General features: G+C 39.5%; 1 protein-coding gene across 1 annotated transcript in view; it reads right to left on the bottom strand.

Annotated features, from left to right (window-relative positions):
• Positions 1-21632, bottom strand: part of khdrbs3 (KH domain containing, RNA binding, signal transduction associated 3) — a 66037-nt gene that overhangs the window by 20862 nt on the left and 23543 nt on the right. Inside the window, exons 2-4 of the mRNA XM_068747389.1 lie at positions 13839-13957; positions 6551-6667; positions 519-665 (exon numbers count right to left, since the gene is read on the bottom strand). Of these exons, the coding sequence (XP_068603490.1) occupies positions 519-665; positions 6551-6667; positions 13839-13957 (383 nt within the window). The remainder of the gene's footprint in view (positions 1-518; positions 666-6550; positions 6668-13838; positions 13958-21632) is intronic.

Below are 21632 nucleotides of genomic sequence, written 5' to 3'. Positions count from 1 at the left end.
TTTGCCTTTATCTCCTTAAGCAGTTGTTGCTTTTTTTTAGCATTAATTTAAATTACATAATTAAAATGGAAATACGTCTTTAATAATAAAATGTTTGATGTTTTTTGCTATGTGTCCCATCTATAAATAAATATGTTTAATAGCAAAAGTGAGGAAAAGGGGGCGGGGCCTGCCAATAGTTACTGGTGAGATGTAAATCATCACAGTTCTGAGCATCAGAGAGATCGCCTATAACGAAGTAAGCACAGTGCTGCTGCCAAAGAGGGTTTCAACAACACTATTTTAGTCCTGTTTTACTCATGACCCCCCCACCATGGATCACACACAGATGTTTTCCACACAATCAGGTGGCCCTGAAGTGAAGGAGAGGTTTGTCTCTGCAGTTACTCTCTTCACTCTGGACAGGCTTTAAATGAGCTGACCTGGGACCATAGAGCAGCCAAGGTGAGATTCAGGAGGAGATAAAGGAGAACCAGAGTGTGTGAGGCTGTTGAGCGTATACAAGGAGGGGGACATACCGGGATGAGAAACTTTTTGATCTCCTCCAGAGCGTGGCCCATTCTGGCGTAGGCTTCAGCTGGTGGGGCGAACACCTCGATGAGGACGTGAAGATCTTCGTTCAGGTGGTGATATTTGGATTCGCCGCTCTGCCGTAGCTCTTCTTCCTGATGAAAAGAAAAAAATCAGCCATCAACGATCAGAGGAATGTGCATGGGTTTGCTGTCACAACAAGGGATGTTTATTTTATTTGATATATTGTTGCAAGGTTTCGTGAAATGAGTAAATAAATTTAAAAAAAAGGCCATACTCATGAAGGTTCTTGTGAACAGATCATCATGATGAGCTCTTCTACTGTCGGCTGCCAGCTTCTCCTGATTCATTTATTTTCCCAACATTTGCCTGTCATCGTAACAAATCCACAGATGAAGCATGTCCTGTTCTCTGCTTCATCATATCTGTTTTTTTTTTTTGTATTTAAAGACATATACTCTTGTTGGAGTAATGACTGCCAGGGAGCATTAGCATTCAGAAAGGAAATGCTAATCATCCTGGGGAGTCTGATTGCCTTGATGGTTTCGGTCCCTTCTTTGTAAAAACAAAACAAAAGGAAGACTATTGTAATTGTTAATCCAAATCAATTTAAACATGACTGTAGTCTTTAGAACTGATCTACAGTATCCATATATATATATAATATATATTTAATACACTAAATTGCATTCAATAGAAGAACACACATTCCTCCGTATGGTGGCGTTGTATCGCCATCTTGCAGTCGAAACGTGACGTCCACTACAAAACCCTGATTATCTAACATTGTCCTTGACACTGCCAAACAACTGCTGCACCAGAATTATTTTTGTCATAGCATCTTATTTGCATGAATTGCAGTAAAAATCCTACGTTTCTCAGTGGTTCTGGAGTTTAACATTCACCCGTCGCTACTACAGAGGATGCCAATGTGTACATTGCTTCAGATTTATCTGTAGGCAGATGTACAGGCATAAAAGAAAATGTACTTAATTTGCTTGTTTGTTGCTTAAATATCTGAAAATGGAGCAGACTGAGTTCTCTCCCCCTCCGTCTATGTCGACTGTAAACAACAAGGGGCTGCATGGGCCATCCCGGCCCGACAGAAACAGGCCAGTATAATGTTATTGATGGTGAGAAATAGGACAGCCAAAACCCCCAAATGTCTCCCTCCACATTACACAAAGGAAATAACAGGTTTGGCGTCCCAGTTTTTGCTTTAAAAAAAAGAAGAGAAAAACGTATTTGCCGGGGCAATTCCAAAGGCAGTAACTTCCTATTTCACTTATTTCTCTCCAGTAGCAGGCAAGCAAGTGTCTCTGATGTCACCTAATTATAAATAACCTTCTTTCAAAAGTGCCTGTGGTATGTTAATGATATGTTAATTTCCCCTCATAAATCTGTGCCTTACGAGCAAAAGGCTCATTTGCGCATGGCGCCAGTGCTGCCGTTGAGCAGGGAGTGTCGGCATGTCAGATCTGTCCATCTCCTTCCTTTTAAAGTGCTCCTTGATGTATTTCCATGTGAAACGGGATGAAAAGTAATCGTTATCTCATGTAACCATAACTACGTTCAAGTCATGCGTTAATAACGTTGGCTTGTGTCATCTGTGGACTGTATCCATGGATTTATTTTGTATTTATATCAATATGGTCAATTTAAGAAGTCGATATATGTCGATGCTATATAAGGATGAGACCTCATTTGGTATAACAGTCCTTATATGTGACCACATCACTCTCATATGATATTGTGGACATCGCAGCAGCTTTCACCAATGGGGGCAACTCACCCAGGACTGATAAGAAGCTCTGGCGATCCAGCAAAGCGTCCAGCCATCATAGCTAAAGGTGGGAGATTGCAGTCTGTCGGTTTTTCATATCTATTGGCAGCTTTTTCCTCCTGTTTACAATCCCCCCCCTCCTGTAAATCTGCCAATAGCAGACGGCAACATTGCTCTGAACTCCGGCAGACAAAGCTCAGAAGTAAAGAATGATTTAAAGCTGCCAGCATTTGCATTTAAATACAATTAAGGACCCAAAGTGAAAGCTGGTTCATGTTCTAAAATTCTATGCAAATCTGTCATTTGAGACATCGTATGGAATTTATAACCATCATTACATAAAAAAATGGCCTCAAAGTCCTTCAGATATTAAAAATCTTGAGTCAAATTATATGGGAAAAAACGAAGAAGAAAGTCGATAGCGTGTTATAACTTTATTTGAACCATTAAAGCTCGTTGTCTGAAAACAATTACAGATGCATCAAGTCACATCATCTTAGTGTGTGAAATGCCATCGTGTACATGAGTTCCTTATTGCTCTGTCCTAAATAATAATTCCTGCTGTTTTAAACAGCCACGAGCTCGTAGTGTCTTAATCAAGTCTTAGAAACTCCTAGTTTTATAACCATGATCTGGTTGTTTAGGATGATGATCACCGGTTTTTATAGACATATCATTCATGAGGACAGAGACGCTGTTATTGTGAAGTACCGGTACTGTATTTGTTTTAACGCTCAGTCCGGGCCAAGAACCTTGGAGGTTTGTCATGACGGGAACATAAACATTGCTGACAACAGCAGTGGGATATTCCAGGGGGAGATGGGAAGCGATGCAGAGACACGGTCAGCAGCTCCGGGACAGGAGTGCATACATTGTGTTGCATTATCATATTGTAGTGCCGCGCTCATTCCCAGCGGTGGTCTAGGTAGTTTGCTGATTCTTGCTCAAAACTCAATTGTACTTTTTTTTTTTTGGTAAACTTTTTGTGAGGTATGAGGTAAATGGTAATTCTTTAGTTGTTTTATAATATTAACTACTAATGTTAACACCATTTTATGTTCCTTGGCCCCGCTGTGTTTCGCTGTTATGCTTTTGATTTAATCCATTTACCAGCTGCCAACGCAGCTCCTCTATGAATAGAGCTCACACTGGATTGACTGGCTCCATTGTCATAAATAATGTTGTCACGTATTAAAGTCAGTATTGGACAAGCCTATTATTGCAGCCCTAACTTGATGTTCTTGTAACAAAAATAAATTACACAAAAATAATGCACAAAATAAATATTTTATTAACTTATGCTACTTTACAACAATGTTGGCAAATCTACTTAATATCACCAAAGGTATAAAGAGAAGCATGTTGAAAGTGATGGGGCAGAGTCGTGAAAGAGATTCAACACGGCAACAGAACATCACAATGACATGAAAAAAACAACTACAAAGCTCAAACTGAGCGACTGCTGTGCAATCAGCACACGGCATAACAATGTCAACTGGCTGTAAGAGGGTGCGAACAATGAAATGTTTGTTGCAAACGCTGTCAGTCTGAACCTTATCTTCCATAATTCCTATGCTTGTTAATGTGATTTTAATTATACTATCCCAAGATCATCAAATGGCGATGGATAATTTTTACTAGGTTAAATTTCTAGTGTAGGACAGCTCTCACCCAATCTTACAAACAATAAAAGTATTTCTCTCAACAGCTTGCAATTAAAGCAAACACAGGATATTTACTCAAACGTGAAACAAAGACAGTGTGATTGTTTTGATTGTTAGGGAAATTAAAGAGGGAGTACAAGTCCCAGAGAGGAAAATGGATGAGTTAATCGCATCGGTAACGAGAACAAACGGGGCACGGAACACGGATGCCTTTGCATCATCCTGCTGTGACAGCACAGGAGAGCCGTGGTGCCATAACCGGCGAGGAGACGCTGACTTCGACAGATCGGTGCCTTCCGACCTGTCTTCACTTCCATTGTTGTCAACGCAAGGTCAACGTCCTGCGGCAGCAATCTGAGCAACCATCAAGGCTTCTCACGGCATCTTCTCACACCACTTGTAAAGAGCTTAAAATGCAACTGCTCTGTTTCATCTCCCAGCATATCTGCTGCATTGTGCTCTCCGAGTAGCCTAAATTAATCTCTTTTGCGTTGCAGTGTTCAAGCTCCCGAACTTAGACAAGGAATATCACATGTTGCGCTGCTGGAAACAGGAAGTCGGCGGCCAGTTGAACATTAGGTAGTTTTATAGCTAGGGTGGACCACTCTTCCTCCCTTAAAAAAAAGAGAAAACTTGTGATGGGTTTGTGCAGACAGGTAAATGTTGCTGAGGTCAGCGCATCTTCATGAGAGATTGTTTTCCGGGTGCTCCAGAGCAGTTGACCATCAAACGTTATTGATCACAGTAATCACAAAGAATGTGTTGCACGATAGGATCATCGTCACTAAAAAAAATCACCCTTGCCAAGTGTGTTGATTTATTCCCTGTTGACCAGTTCAGTGTGCAATCAATTCATTTAAACCCTCTCTTTATCCACCCAGATGTAAATGGCTGATTAAAGTTTCTTACGTGGATAATGTCTGAAATATGAAGTTGAGCCTTTTCTAGGGATCCCTTTTTTTTATCCACACGTATATGTCCAAATAATTAGAAATATAATCTGTATATCTTGACAGTTTAGATAAAAAAAAAAAAAGATGGATAGATACACTGCTGTGGTGTGTAGTATGTGTGTGTGTTCTGTTTATGAGAGAGCCAAACCTGAGATGTCACCCGGATTTGGTGATCCTTGAGATCATTCCCATTTCCATAAACTTTTGAAACTTGCTTTCAAGATGAAGCTATTTTTCAAAACTGTGTGGAGTCCACGTGACGTAGCTGTCACTCAAAAGAAGAACGAGTTACCGAGGGGATCTGTTCACATCTAATTTAAATTGAGGCATATAAATTTAAATATGAAGGTGCGTTCACTGTGGGAAGAAAAAAATATGCAAACAACAAAGGCTGCTCCATGTCTTGGAGAAGTTACAACAAAAAGTTTCTTAGACTGTTTAATTTCTAATTGCCCTAAACTACCGTATGTGAATGATACAATTTAGCTTAGCACAAATTGCATTGATGAGATTAATCAATTAATCAATTACACAAATTAAATGTTATTTAAAGTATCTAAATTAGCAAAAAGTAGTGGTATTCTTGTTAAAACAAGACATATCCTGAACCAGAAATCACTTTACACTCTGTAGTATACACTAGGGTAGTATACACTTATACTACCCTGTTTGACTTATTGTGTGGAGGTGTGGGGAAATACTTAAAAAAGCACTCTACAGAGATTATGCACAATGCAAAAAGGGCAATTCAAGAAGTAAATAATGTAGGGTATTATGATCACACAAATGCACTGTTTTTAAAGTTGCAGACATTGAACTTCATGCACTTAGTAGAATTTAAAACAGCACAAATAATATATGAAGCATGAAATAATTTACTTCCTGGCAATATAGAATAAATGTTCAGGGATAGAGGCGGATGATATGACTTCAGGGGCAATTGGAACAACCGAGTGTACAAACCACTCTGTAAAGCATGTGTGTTTCTGTCTGTGGGGTGAAGCTGTGGAACGATTTGCCTGAGGGGATCAAACAAAGTATAAATGTTGGACAATTTTAGAAAAAGTTAAAGAACTTTGTGTCAGAAATACAGGCTGGATTGAATGTTAAGATACCTAAAACATGTATATATTGTTTGATGAATCGATTAATGGCTGTGTAGAAACTGACTTAAAAGGTTTGCCATTTTAGATTCACCTATTGGGTGTCGTCGTTTATGTTTTTTGTTTGTTTGATATTTTATATCTTTGTTTGTTTGTTGTCGAAACCTGACAACAAGTAAGGGTTAGGCATCTAAAAGCTTTTTGATTCAGCCTAAACATTTTATTTTCGGTCGAGCTTATTGCTCATCTTATGCTTCTTGGATGCCTTATCAAGTATGATCGAAAATAAACAAAATAAACAAATAAATACGTTAAAAAACATTTTATTTTTTATTAATTCATCAATTACCTATTATCTTTGGATCAATAACATTTTTATGGGAATTTTTCAATATATGTGACATTTTATTCACCAAACAATTGAATATTTTGAGGACAAAAAGGCATGACATCAACTATCTATCAATGTTTTTCTTAATTTAAAGGTCAAGACCAGCCAATGGACTGGAGTGTTACCTTTTCTTTGTCTCTCATGGATCCTTTTCCAAGTATTGACATCTTTGTGAGCGTGTCCTCCTGTAGCCTCTTTAGCGAGTTCCCACGCGGCCCGAGGAGTTTGCCGACAAAGTTAAACTGCAACAGAGAACACGAGCATGGGATCAAACAGATGTGGGTTGACATCAAATAAACCTTGTGAAAGCTCATTAATCGGCAGTCTTTACCCTGCATGTATGGGAATATGACTATGAGAATGTTTTTTGGGATGTTCACTTTGTCCCCTTTTCACAGGTGCATTGAGACTAAGAATTAGAGTTTATTCTTCCTCCAACGTGAATGGCCTTTCCTGCATTTAAATAAGTAAATTTCCATCTTTATCAAAACACATTTTATAATAGAATTGTTATTGGGATTTTTTTTGTGTTTCCCATTATGATAATAAATGTATTATATGTGATTGCTCAAAATTGATGCACTAACATTCATCAACAAATGATAGCCCATGTGAACTGTTCACCAGGTCATGAAGTAGTGAGTTGAATATAGAATAAAATGTTAGACGAGATGCTTATGTGGTGATAAAGAATCAGATAATTCTGAGTGAGTTGCTTGCAGCTTGTCTTGTTCAGACTCTCAGACCCTGAAGACGGCGCTCAAGGTTTTTTCAGGGAATTTATTTCTAATGTCAAGGAGTCCACAGCCAGCACATTAATTTAGAAGTGATTAAACAGTTCACTGCAACTACTTACTAGGCGTCTATTATCATGAATTAATGGACATTTTGGTGCCATTCTGAATCAACTGTTCACCCATTCACAGAGTATAAATGATGAATGATGTTCCCGTTTTTTCCCCAACTAAAGATAGCTTTAGGGTCCAGTGCAGGGAAGAGAGACAGTGAAATTCTTATGGAGCAACCTCCAACATTTATAAGAAATAATGACATGAAAATTAGATTGAGAAAATAGGATTAGAATGAAATCCAATAACCATATAAAATCTAAATCTCCTTGACTTCATTGCTACTGCTGTTTTGTATTTTATTCGAATAATATTAAGTGTCCATAACTAATGAGATGGCAGATGAGATTTAGACAGAAGAGTGATGAAGGAAAACAAAATTTGGGAACATTGGTTAATGGACTGTACCTTAATGTTAATGTGCTGTACCTTAAAGTCAAGACACAAGGGTTAAAAACTCAAAAATGAGAAGTTCATTGTAGGAAGGGCAAGTTGGTGGTTTCTTGTGCTCATTTTTCTAAATAACTAAAACACCGGCTGAAGATATTTTAGGCATGCATTTCACAATTAAGTAAAATCTTATTGGTACATTACGTGTCAAAAAATATAAAATCCAATGCAGCAAAAACCAAGATGTCATCAGTTTTAGTCCGAGGTCAAGCTTCCATACTCTTTCCACAATGCAATATTAAATCAAAATGATAACAAAAAAATAAAATCAGTTCAGCAGATGGAAAAAAAGCAGGTCAGCCAACAAATTAAGTTCCAAGTGCCACCAAGTTCTACATTTCCAACCGTCACTATTTTTTTTTTATGAAAAAGATTAGAAATTACTCAATAGGGGAGAGGAAATATTGTGTTTAGCCTTTGCACAATTATATTTTTACTGAAATCGGTTCAAAGCATTTTTAGATCCTGCTGAACTGCATATTCCTGACTGTTTCCACATCCCCTTTGTCAATGTGAAACATCATCATAATGTGCTGGTTCGAGTTAACATTGAACTTCACCACCTTTGGCATTTTTCCATCTATCAAAAGCTCTCTGACTTAGATTCCTTCACAAGGAATGATCCATTAGCATAAAGGATACGCTGTGTGACACCCACCTAATTCATGCAACCTTTACGCAGGTTAAACACAAATCCACTAGCAGCTGGAGATGGCCAAGTACACAAAGGAAGAGTGGCTTTTTCTTCTTCTCTCTGTTTTCCTTTTACAGTGAGTTATACACTTGTCACCCTCAACCGTCTAGGTCATCAATTAACTCGGAGGAGGTCCAAAACAAAATAACCACCTTGGTTGCCCAGCTCACCTGCCTCGCTCTTGCCTTTTGTTCAGAAAGCGAGGGTTTATGAGGAGGCTTCCACCAATTCCTGTGTGAGGAATTTGAGACGGAAGCTTCAGAGATTCGCTCTAATGCAGAACCTGACTGATGGGTTTTATTCCCATCAGGCTGAACTCCAGCACTTCTCACCTACTGTATTTTCATTCAACTTTTATAATTACCTCAAGTCCTACGACCGTACAGGACCCCTTTCAGCACTTGCCCCTAACTTAATGCCCACGGCACTAATCCCAACTCTGCACTTGCAAAAGATAATATAGTATGTAGCCTCCTGCAAATCTATGACTGACTTGATGAAGATGTAAAAGCCCCACCTTAGCAGTAGAGTGTGTGCTAATGTTGGTCCATTTTACGCTTTGTACTTGATCGGAAACATTTCAATAGCTCCTGCAAAATCTGCACACTAATTAACTCTAAATGTGCTGAGATGGTCATAAACTGTTGGGTCGGGGAAATTACCTTTAAAGTTATCTCAGCAAACAAGATTAATCTTACCTCTAATGTATTCAAGTTTACAAAGGATCACCGAATGAGACAGCTATAACCGTGGTGAACAGAGGATGTCAGGAAATGTTTTAAATGTGCCGAGTTTAAAAGTTTCTGGGAACATCCATCATTTCCACCTGAATAGAGCCGTGATCACTGAGCTGTACTACCTCTTGAAAAATGATTTGTAGATGCCAGATCACACAGCTGACTTCCCTCAGCATTACTACAGATTTGTGCACCCATTTCACCTTTCTGACAGGTTGTGTGTTGGACATGGTGTCCAGGATGTTCGTATGAATATCCCGGTCCTTAGTTCACCAACTATGTTCTACACATGGACAAATAAAAACAGTACCGGTCCGTGAGGCATTGTTACAGGGCACAGAAAGAAAAACAAATGTATACAATTTCCGTTGTATCTATTATTAGCGTCTAAAAGGTGTTTTATTTTGGAAAAATGACATGATTTTCTCCAACGTTTCATTCGCCTGTGCATTTTCTTGGTCACGTGATACTTCACTAAAAATAAGCCATGAACTAGCAAAAATTAATGGAAAAAAAATCTGTCTTTGGAGAGCTTCTTTGCTAATGGTAAAAGTCCAACTGAGGAAGAAGAAGAGGAGCCGACGACCTCCAAGAAAAGAAAAATTATTTTAACAGACAAACCAGGAGTCACGGGTTTATCAACCGCTGACTGGCTTCGTTAACGAGCAATGGACAGTTCAAAACTGATTCTGCACATAGAGATCAATTACCCTGGATTAAAAAACAAGAACCCTGGATTAAAAAACAAGAACCCTGGATTAAAAGACAAGAATGTGGAAATTATTAAACAAAAAACGGGAACATGAAGGACAGAAGCAATTATTGAGGCCACAACTAATGGTGAGTAGATATTGGCGTAATACTTGTTTAATAGTTATGGTAAAGTGCATAATATAAAGTTTATTGGTAAGATTATAGTCCTCTTTCTTAAATTTAATTACCACCCGGTAATATGTGAGACAGCTATAACCGTGTGAACAGTCATCACATAGGAAACAAAATCATGTTTCAGGTAGCTTTATACTAAACGCTCCAGTCTGTTAGTGCCTAAATTCTGAAATGTTCGGCATGTCAAGATTTATATCTCGTTTACGCCTTCATTATTACGACTCATTGCGCTTAGATATTCATAAATGACTTTATCGACTCATATAAGCGCACTGCAAAGCTTATATCATGTGACATTTCAGCATGAGAAAACAGAACAAAAGGTGAATATAGCCCGGAAGTCAGTTAATCTGGTCTTGTTTGTGTCGATATCTTGTTCTCAAACTGTCTTCTACCAAACCAGACAATATTATAGATAATGCATACTATATGATGTGATGGTATTTGTGTCTGTTATACATTTCTGAGTATTTAAAAAGTGATCATGAGGATTTACTTTGCCGAATACCAGTAAATGTCAAAGGCTTACCATGGACATTTCAACATATTAACACGCAGTTGACACTTACAGAGGCACAAGCACCTCCAGCACGGAACTCATAAATGTAATCCATGCTGAGTATCAGAAATCAAAACCCATCTGACTCCTGCTGTGATTGTGGTTTTGCTCATATTTAAGTTATCACAAGGGATTATGTGATTTACCAAAAAATAAAAAATAAAAACTGCCTGAGCTCCTCTACTGGTTGATGCCATTAGACTGTTTGAGCGGATTGTGCTTTTGCCTGTGATCACCAGGAGAAAAGCTGGTGTGTTTAATCACAGGTTGTTGCAGAGCGCACTGTTGTGATATATGCGGCAGTAAAAATACAAGTAAAGCACAAAAACGAGCACCTCCTGAAAATATAGAAACGCAGGAATTGGTTTGTTGCACGATATTCATCTGAAGCCAAAAAATAAAAATGTGTCACGTGGATTACTGAAAGGCGCAAGTAGGGAAAGTATGTATGATCAGCTTGAAGAGGATGTGGGTGGGGGGGGGGGGGTAGGTAGAGGGTCGGCACATCTGAGATCTTTTCATCATTTGCTGAATGTAATCCCGCTAGCCCGGTGAAAGGTGTGCTGACAGAGACCCAGTGTAGAAGGATTGTGCTGAGGACAGCAGGACAGGAGCGACGGCAAAAGGATAAATGACTGCTCTGAACACAGAAAAGCCACAGTCTGAACTGGAACAAAACCAGTAGGGGTCCTTATGCCTCGCTAATGGTCTGTGGTGCTGCCTGCCAAAAGATGCTGGCTTAGATGGATCCAACAAACGTACAGATGAACGCTGATAGTGCTTTAAAAGATTGGCTATTTTTGGTTCTTGAGTATCTTGTGTCACACTGATTAAATCACGATGTAAGGTCCTCTCTGATTTTATTAACAACATTTAAATTGCATGTAATTTGAAGGTGAACTAGTACCCCAGAACCCTACAAAACAGGTACAAAAAATAAATTTGCATGAAAGACATATTGATATGAAGAGTGTGATGTATTACCAAGTTGAAAGAAATGAAATTGCGCAAAAGTTAAATTGACACCATCTTGAAATACTAATTATGGTTGATTTGAATGAAAAGGTTGGTTGAGCAACACTCGATATTACCATAGTATGTCAGAGGGATAACATGCATCATGTGGACTGCTATGAGACCCAGTTTGCTGCTGGGCCCGAGTTTCCATTCCACGAGAAGGCGACACTGAAAAAATGCCATAGGAGCATCACTTTCCCCAGCATCGTTGAAACTAACACTTTGTCATCGTTTGGATATTTTAAATCATCACTGAGGAAAGGCTTGGAACCTGCCACGTGGCGTCCTTGGCCCCTTCATTTTTGATAAAAAGCTGTGTTTGCGGAGGAAGAAGTTAACCTCTCTCCGTGTGCTCTTAAATGGCTATTTGGAAAATGCCGGCGCCACCTCAATGCCAGAAGCCAAAAGGTGATGCTTGTAGCTCCGGAGGAAACCCGTTTGAGTTGGACCAATCACTCTTTCCATTCCTACCTGTCAGATGGAACAAATTGAATTTGTCTTCCTTCTGCAGCTTGTTGGGCTCTAAACGGAGCATTAGTGGCTCTACTTATCAAAGCTGTCAAAGCAAACAGCCGTGAACCTAGAAGAGTCAGATCAGTCAGATGACATGACAAACATATGTGCACAGCACAGCACATGTGAACTCTTCATTAGAGTGCATGTCATTGCTGATGAGAATGAGTAAGAACGAAAAAGTGCATACACCTTTGCTTTTTGTGCTCCATACTTAACTTAGTTACCTTAAAAAAATAAGCACCCATCCTGAAATTCTAATATGAGAGACGTCAAATGAAATCTCCGCCATACATTTAAAGTGGTCAGTCCATGTTCATTCCAACTTTGTCTGATGGTTGCAATACTTTCATGACAAAATACTTAATGGCATTCCAAACTTACAGCTGTGCTAGAGAATATATTGTTATTTAAAATTAAGACAATAAAATGCACATGTAATGAGCACGTCATCATGCTGACGTCAGACTTAACTCAAAGCTTCTGGTCTCAAAAGGGATAGTTTGATTAATTTTATTATAATTTTATTTCTGGAGAGGAAAAATCTATTGTTGCCCTTTTGATTGCTTCCTCCTTTCTAACCCTAACAAATACTGCCCAATCCTTACAAGGTTTGCCCTTCAGGGACAATCATTTTAAAGTGAAGCGTGTAACCTAATGTGCTGTCACTGCGCTATGATGGGACTTTGAAGCTATCATTAAGTAGTAAATTGCATTCTGGGTGTGGACTAATATAAAACCTCATATAAAGTTGACTTTTTCCACACCTTGTATTTTAACTTGAGACTGACAGTATTTTACTGTGCATGCCATTCAAATTAGAGACTATAAACTAAACTGCTCCTAGAAGGTTCTTTGTTTCAGTGTAAACTCCTGTGCTGTGTTTCCTTACTGCAGGTTACTGTTGTCCTTCCCCCTGAAGGGCTGAGGTGAAACCTTGAGTGATGTCCCCCCGTCTAAGAGCATCTCTCACACTTTTACACCAGCTTCCCCCACCGAGCTCCCAGTGGGAAATCCCTACCGTGCAGCGAGTGTCCAATAAATGTTCTTTCTCGGTGAAGGATCCAACTTGGTGGGAGAGGCTCGAGAGCTCTCCAAACGTGGCAGCAGTGCTATCGCTCAAAACGGCTTCATGCACAGGTCATCATGAGCCTTATCAACCTATAGGACTCTATATGTGGCATATGTTGTTGCTCAGCAATAGTAATGTCACCCGAGACATTAATAACGACCGTGAAAGAGCATGCGTCTTTAGAAATCTGCTGGACACTCGATAAAATTGCATCCACTGTGACGTGATTCCTGTGAATTAGGTATTCATAAATATCAATTGACAAATTAATACACTGAGGCGTCAAAGCATCATCGACCAAGGTCAGCCTAATAGAGAGAGGCGTGTATGTGGGAGGAGTGAGAGAATTATGGCTGCAGCATTTCAAACACTCAAACAGTTCTGCAGACTGAAAGTAACATCCCTGATATAGTTCCACCCCAGTTATGTCAACCCGCCCTGCCTGTACGTCATCGACAAGATTTGCTACATCTAATAACATAAAACGTCAACAAAAAGTGTCAAGTGAGGACTTTAGATCTGAACTAGAGTAACTGTAGTTGCCTTTATTATCTATAAATAACACCATTTGAAATGCTCTATCTGTGCACATCACATTTTGGATGCATCTCTGGTGGTTGTACTACAGCACTTACTTTTGGAAACTGCTTGACTGGTATTAAAACTTTCTGGCCCAGTTTCATGTTCTTGTTGACGACGACGTCGATGAACTTCTCCTCTTCCTTCCCCTCATCTTTTTGAATTTTTTCAATTTCTAGAAAGACGAGAGAAGAAAAGTAATCAGTTGGTGTTGACAAGCAGCAAATAAACACAAGATTGAAAAACGGTTGCGGGGGGGACTGCAACTAATGAATATCTCCTTTATCGATCAAAGGAATATTTCACCATTTCGGGAACTACACTTTCTTTCTTTTGCAGGAGATGACACACTTTGTGTTTGGTCTACAGAGCCGCAGTCAGAACATAGGCTGCCTTAGAATTAAAAACAAGACTTCAGAAAGCGGGTCATAATAATATGTGCTGCAACAATTTTGTGTGAATATAATTTTTCCATCCCTCAACTATTCTTTCGCACTGTCTTTGCTTTATTGCTGGGTGCAGCCTGTGGTTTAGGCTCACCAAGTATCACTTATCTACACCCAATGAAAATATTGTCATTTTTATTCTCGCAAAAGTGACGACATGACGAAGAGATATTGAAATATTTGACAAAGCTAAACTGATTAGTTCAGCGTGCTGCTCGTGTGTGCATGGTAGTTGGTTTTAAATATTATTAAGCAAAATCTCTTTGGTTGATTTCTCAGGAGTTACAACTTCTTCTTGTCTCTCCCTGTATTTAAGTGAATATTTTAAGGTTTAATAATAAATGGTTAGTTGAATGAATACAATGCAGACTCGAGGAGATGTCAGACGCATGACGTGTTTGTACTTTCCCCCCTAAGGAGCCCTGTTGAAATGATTTACTTATTACTTTGAGCCTTAGAAGAGAGCAGCAATGAAATTGAACTGAAATAAGGGTAATTTCATTGGGTAAAAAAAATATATATATATATGTATAATTAAAAAGTAATAATGAAATAATAGTTAAAACAAATACAATAAAAACAATTATAGTTGTTTTCAAATTGTTAATTGATAAATTTGAAATTGTCATATAGTTTACCTCTAAATTAAAAGGAAGAAAAATAATCAATCTGTCTATTAAAAGTATGGCAAGTGATGTTGTCGACCTGATTGATGAATCGCTATCCAACTATGATGAATATGGATTTTTCTCTTAACTGACTTAGCATTTTGAGTGTGTTGTTCGCATTGAGAACAAAAGGTATCAATACTGTTGCAATTGAGAAAGAATGCTAAATCCTTGAAGCCTTATTTTGCTCACCCACCGGCTGAACTTGACGAAATGCATAGAAAGAAAAATTAGACAACTGTGGCAAAGTGCCTTCGGGCGAGCAAGCATAATAGCTGTCACACTTCCTGTTTAGGGAGGGGGTAGCCTCGGATGCATTTTCAGATGTAACCTGGAACGTTTAATCAGATGGATGGCATCTGCATGTCAGTGGCAGGAAAACGGTTTTGCAAAAAGGGCAGCAAAGCGATGCAAGGAGAGAATGACAAAGCCCCTCAGCAAGAAGCATATCAGGGGGGGCGGGCATACAGTTATCTCCACCAAATTCATATTATGTTCCAAAAGATTTTTTGTATGTCATTGGAATCCATGGATATGATCCTTTATCTTTAAAGTATACATTATAATAGAGATTTCTAAAGGTGGCACAGATCAGATCCAGGAAATATAGGCTGGGGTCCTACGTGGGACATGAAAAATTTTAAAGGCATTAAATGTTCAAACACGGCACAGCCAGATATAGCACATACCCATTTTTCAATTACACTAAATCAGACATTAGCTGGGCATATCTGCACTATAAAACAGACAATCGCAGTTTCTCAACAAAGCTCTGCAGCGTTACATTTGCAGGGGGGAATTAAAACCCTTGATATGAGTTTTAACGAGGATGAAATGAGTGCCAGTGCGATGGAGATACCTTTAAGCTGCAGTTTATCCCAAGGGGGGGGGGGGAAAGAGTGCACACGTTCTGAGAGAAGATAACATTAATATTAATACATCGCCTAGCAACATGCCAAGACGGAGTTTCCTCCTTCCAGCAGGCGTTGTCTTGAAAACACGCAGACTCTGATGTGTTGGGAGATTGTGGCGAAGACTGTGTTTCAACTCTGAAGTTTCTCTTTCCTCCTTCTTTTTTTTTTTGCAGTTCAAGTCCAAATGAACCCCAGCAGGGCACGGCAATCAATCAGCAGGCGTAATAAGCAGCCAAACTGCAGCTTCAAATGAACTCACTCTTTGAACAAAGAATCAGTCCGTGCAAATTAACTAACCACAGCTCCTTCAAAAGATCTTGTTTGTGCCGCAGTTTACGGGTCATTAACAAGCGTTCCAAAGACAGATTAAAACATGGGTCTCTGATACAAGCATAATGTGCCTGCCCCCCCCCCACGTGAACTGCTCTTCTAGCTGCAAACGCATGGTGAATAGTATGGTATTCTCATTTGAGAAGCACAACACAGGCAGTGGGCTCAAAGATGTGACGGTGTTGAACTTCTCTTCTTCAACAATGCCAACTTTTGAAATCTGAAAAAGAAAAGATTTGGTGCAGTTTTATTTAGGCCATTGTGATTAGTAGCCAAAATGTAATAAAATAATGCAAAAACTATTGAACATCTAATTTATATGTATGTAAATCTGACAATCAATATCCATACATATCCGGGTCTTGATCAGCATTTAAGTGTCCAATTCAGATCGAGGTTTGCAAGCACGCGATCGGTGCCCGATTTCTGATCACGTGATCGGATCCCTCATTATTATAAATAGTGTAAAATGTATTGCTTCTAACATCATATACCACCACAACTGACAATTCGGAACTCCTCAAGGTTATTCATATTTGCACTGCTCTTTGTTTCAAGCGTGGCACAGCCTGGGTTCGAAAGCTGACCTCTGAGTATAATTCAGGCATGGGCAAACCCAGGCCCGGGGGCCATATGCGGCCCGTTGGTCTTTTTAATCCGGCCCGCCAAACTTGTCCAAATTATATCATTAAATATAATTGTATTATAATTAAACCCCATTCATTTGACCTAATCCCTGTAATGCTACCTGTAAAAGGCCAAATCCTTTAATGCAATAGCTTTCTTGTGTCATTTATATTAGCTCACACAAATACTCCATCCATCTGTTCTTGGTCCGGCCCCTCTGTCAAATTTTAGAACCTATTGTGGCCCGCGAGTCAAAAAGTTTGCCCACCCCTGGTATAATTGATTGTGTAAATAATTGAATTGAAGATTCTAAGATGGTTATTTTCTCTTCTGCTCCAGAAATCGTCTGAAGCAATAATAATAAATCTTGTCTAAATAGCACAAAAGTCATTCATCTGCAGCAAGCCGCCACTTCCTTCACGCAAGTGATGCTATGTGCTTCAATTTGTGGCAGACAAACTCATTATTTTATTGTTTTACAATTATGGGTCAAATGAATGAGATGCTCAGATAAACACGGTGCATCGTTATTCTCATTCTGCAGTTTCTATCCACCAAAGCATGTTTGCATAAACCCAATCGAGTAAAGCAGAGGCCCCTCCAATATGAGAACATTCAGGATGGAAACCTGTTAATAGAATGCAAACATGTTTACACATTTCAAGGCTGTAAATCATGAACCTTTATGAGTTTACTTTAACATTATGAAGATTAAGTCAAGACACTAATCTGTAGTTAAATACCAATCTATATATTAGAGTTTAACCAACGGACACATTTCTTAACATCAGAAAATTCATTGAACTCCGTTGTTATTGTCAACTCATCTCAGTTCTCATTCATCTAAAATCCAAACTGTCCTGACATGTGAGGGTTAAATCTACGACACTGTCATATGAAACTGCAACTGGCAGTTTGAGTCTCGCTTTTTTTCAGCTGCCTGACTTTGAGTTCATACAAACGGCCAGCTTGCCGACAACACAGCGCTGGGCTGACATCCTCGCCAAAGTCCAAAAATCACATGACTTTATTTACGAGATATATATTTTAGACTTAATTTGGATTTTTATTTTTTATTTTTCATTATTTATTGATTTATTTTGTAATGTACTTACAAGTGCACGACATTTCTTTTGAGAACACACATGCCCAGACAACAAACTCGGGTTCTGAGCCAAGCTTTTTCATTCCTCCGTCAGCCAAGTTACCTTTCTGTCTGTTCACTTTTACTGGGTTTAGGCTCTGAATTATCTATTGGCCTTTAAAGATTACTTCTAAATGTATATTCTATGTATTATTTGCACGTCTCTATAAATTAGAACTGTATGCAACATTGATGCCATGACGACCATTTGAGGCAGTATGGTCAGTGCCAGAACCGGTTTTCCCCACACGCACTTTATGTTTGTTGCCAGTGTGACCACACAGATTTAATATGAATCCTGGTGTCAAGCCGGTGACCCTTGAAAGAGAAACACTGAAGAAAGAGAGAGTCTGTGTGTGTGTGTGGGGGGGGGGGGAAGTCACCCCTGTCCTGAAATCTCAATTTCACTCTGGCTTCTCCATTGCCTTGACAAGGTCAGGCTGGCAGCAGGAATTCGTCTCGCCCCCTAATCTGGAGATTACATTCTCGGCGGCTGGGCAAGCCCCCCCCCCCCCCCCCCCCATTCCCTTTCTCATTCTGCCTCTCTCGCTGCAACCCTGCCAGCCTGGCTCTCTACTGCGAAGTAACGAGCCAAGACCCGCTTACAGTATAGAGATAATGTCCACGGATTAAGACAGAGGGCCCCTCGAGTGGTGCCTCTTTCATGTCGGTATCTGGCCTGTGGAACATCATAAATACATCCAGCTCGTCGGAGACTCGATTCCATGGATTTCTGTGGAAGTCAAACTCATATGATCTTAATCCGCCAAACTCTGTGCTAATAGTTTGAGCCTGAGACAAATACAAAATAACGTTTTCACTGCAGAAAAAAAATCATGGCATCATCAGGAATGCTCTTGTCATCCTCAGGGTGAGGCACGTACTTAAAATGGTTTTCTAAGAATATTAAAGTTCCCTAAAGAACCCCTGGGTGATGAGGGTTGTTCAAAGTGCACAAGCTTTTAGGTTTAAACCACCTGAACGATGCCAGAACCGCTGTGTGCGTCATTCCCGTGCAACAGCGAGGCTCGAGGCCTGTGTTAGTCGCTCATCATTAAGATAGTTGTGGGGCGCATTTGTCTTGGCACCTGCTACATTTATGAATTGCATGGAGAGATTATCAAAGCGTTCTCAACCCACCAGAGGATGTTGGTTTAGAAATCTGCCCCCCTCCCCCACTCATGAAAACATGAGCGGCTGCATTAAAGAGTAAGACGCAATAAAATGATTTTATGGAACAAAGATATTGGGGAGTGTCTTGCAAGATTTTGCAGGAGCTGTATTTGTTGCATGACATCATGTGTGGGTTAAAACAAAATTAAATAAGCAATTATTTATGAATGAATCAAAGAGAAACGAACGTGTTTGTGATAATTAGAAAGGCAGCAATAACATTTATCAAAATTCATGTGGTTTCTTTTTTCCTTCTAAGATGCTTCTCGGTTTCATCTTCCTCCATCTGCAATCCATCAAGGAAGACGCAGTGAGGTTCAGCAGAATAAAAGACAAAGGGATGTTTGTGTGGGCATCATTTTTCAGCTAGTACCCACCTCCTGCTCCTCAGATGATAAATATGTCACAGGTCTTTGGACCCAAAGGCATAGAAGTTACAGTATCTTGAATCAAGTGACTTTTCATAGAAAATTCTGACTTCTTGGCCGATGGGGACATTTTCGCAGAGCTTCTAAGAATCTAGACAAAAAATGCTCTTCATGAATTATTTACCAGACAAAGTGAAGACTTCTGATCATAAAATAAACTTTAAGTGCTTAATAGATCTGTCTAAATGACCTTGTCATCACATAGGACTCACTACATAAGTGCTCAGTGTGTCTATGAATATTATAATAAAACACACTGCACGACTTGCTGACTCTGCTAAATTCCACAGTAAATCTATAGAACATTTAAAACTGCGGCCTAAAAAAATGCTGAATGAGGAACAAGTTTGATCCTCAAACATCTCATATAGGTTAATGATATTCCCTCATACATAATTCAAATTATCCCTCATCATAAAATATTCAATGTTCACACAATAGATAAGAAAACACCAAACTGCTTCTGGATGCAGGGAGGTGATTCCAAGCCCTAACAAACATGTGCATTTGTGAGTGTGGATCCATTGGAGAAGCTAAAGACATGTCATAATTATATCGGTTGAAATACAGATGTCTAACTGACATACTGTATTATAGTACACAGAGGCCGCCACTATTACAAAGCAGGAAGCTACATTGGAACGAGGAAAATGAGGCTGAAGTTTACATGTGACCTTCAAAATCCAGCAAAACCACGAGGAAAGAAATGCAAAATGGATATTAAAGGTCCCATATAATAAAAAAATTCACTTTCCCCATGTTTCTACACTATTATGGTGGGTTTGTGTCATTACCAACTCAAAAACAGCAAAATAAACCATCCAGGCAATCCTGCGTAGTTTGCGTAGTTCTGTAATCAAGTACAGAAACGCTTCTGGAAGAAATATCTCTTACAGCGACGTCACAGTACAAAAACGTGCACAAGATGTGCGTGCACATGCAAGTTTTGTTTTCGTTTTCAGAGGCGTTTCTGACAGAGCTGTTTGACAGACATGACGGACGCTGTCCTGCAGCACCTGTTTGCTATTTTGTCTGGGAACTGTGTTAGCTTGTGGGAAAAGAGTATAATACGGGATCTTTAAGAATAGTGAAGATAAAAAAACACACTTTGCTACTGTCAACATAGACTTCACAAATGAATGGAAGCACAAATTTAAGATTTCCTGTTTGGCACTATGAGCAATATTTTCATGAATGGGTCTAGAGACACACACACACATTTTACGGGAGCCAAGTGAATTAAAACATTTCGGGGAAATACATCTTTAATGTTTGTACCCTTAATTTCAGGAGGGTTGGACACACTTGTGTATTCATCTACCACCACGTGCGTTTACATGTGTTTCACAACTTATTCACCCGATCTGTGTCCAGTCTTATCTACTGACAACCTCTCTTTCACCTCAGCCAACGATGAAGGTGCACACAAAACAGGAAGATGGAAATTCACTCAACAGGGAATAACATCAGAAGTGCAGACAGTCAGCTTTGTGAACAAAGGAGCGATCACAGGCATAACGCGGGGCAACCGACTTCACCTGCAGGCTCTGTAAAGCTGACAAAGAGGAAATGCTTTTACCAGGTTGATGAACATTAAGTGAATACGTAGCACACGCAAAGAGAATACGCTGCTGCAGGTTATAGTTGTGTGATTGTATCATCAGACCGATAAACACAATCTCACTATAACCTGCTGTTTACTGCTCTGGGCTCAGACTAAAGGTTTGCGTCGTCATTCAGGGCACTGGTGCAGCCTGCAACGCTTCCTCTTCATTAAGCTATTCGGATGCAACACAACACAGAGCCAGCTGATCTACATCCGAAAGAACAAAAAGGGGAGGGATAGAAAGGGATGGAGCTGAAAGGGACAAATCATACCTTCATTAATAACAAGTCATCGCTCTGGTTGCACCTTAAACACAACTATTTATTCGTCCTGGACTTCGCCGTGGAAGGGCCACAGCTCGGCCACTTTGTCCCAAAATTAACAGTGACTAATATTCACTGGTTTCAAACATCCCTTTGCTTTCCCATAAAGATGCCATCAGACTGTAAGAGGAGAACGGGAAAAAAAATGCGCAGCTTAATGTACATCATTATCTGGTACTCGTTTGAGGCTG

Source organism: Brachionichthys hirsutus, chromosome 13 (assembly GCF_040956055.1).
Source record: "Brachionichthys hirsutus isolate HB-005 chromosome 13, CSIRO-AGI_Bhir_v1, whole genome shotgun sequence".
Taxonomy (NCBI): domain Eukaryota; kingdom Metazoa; phylum Chordata; class Actinopteri; order Lophiiformes; family Brachionichthyidae; genus Brachionichthys; species Brachionichthys hirsutus.
Note: the sequence above shows the minus strand (reverse complement) of the source record. Positions and strands in the feature narration are given on the sequence as shown.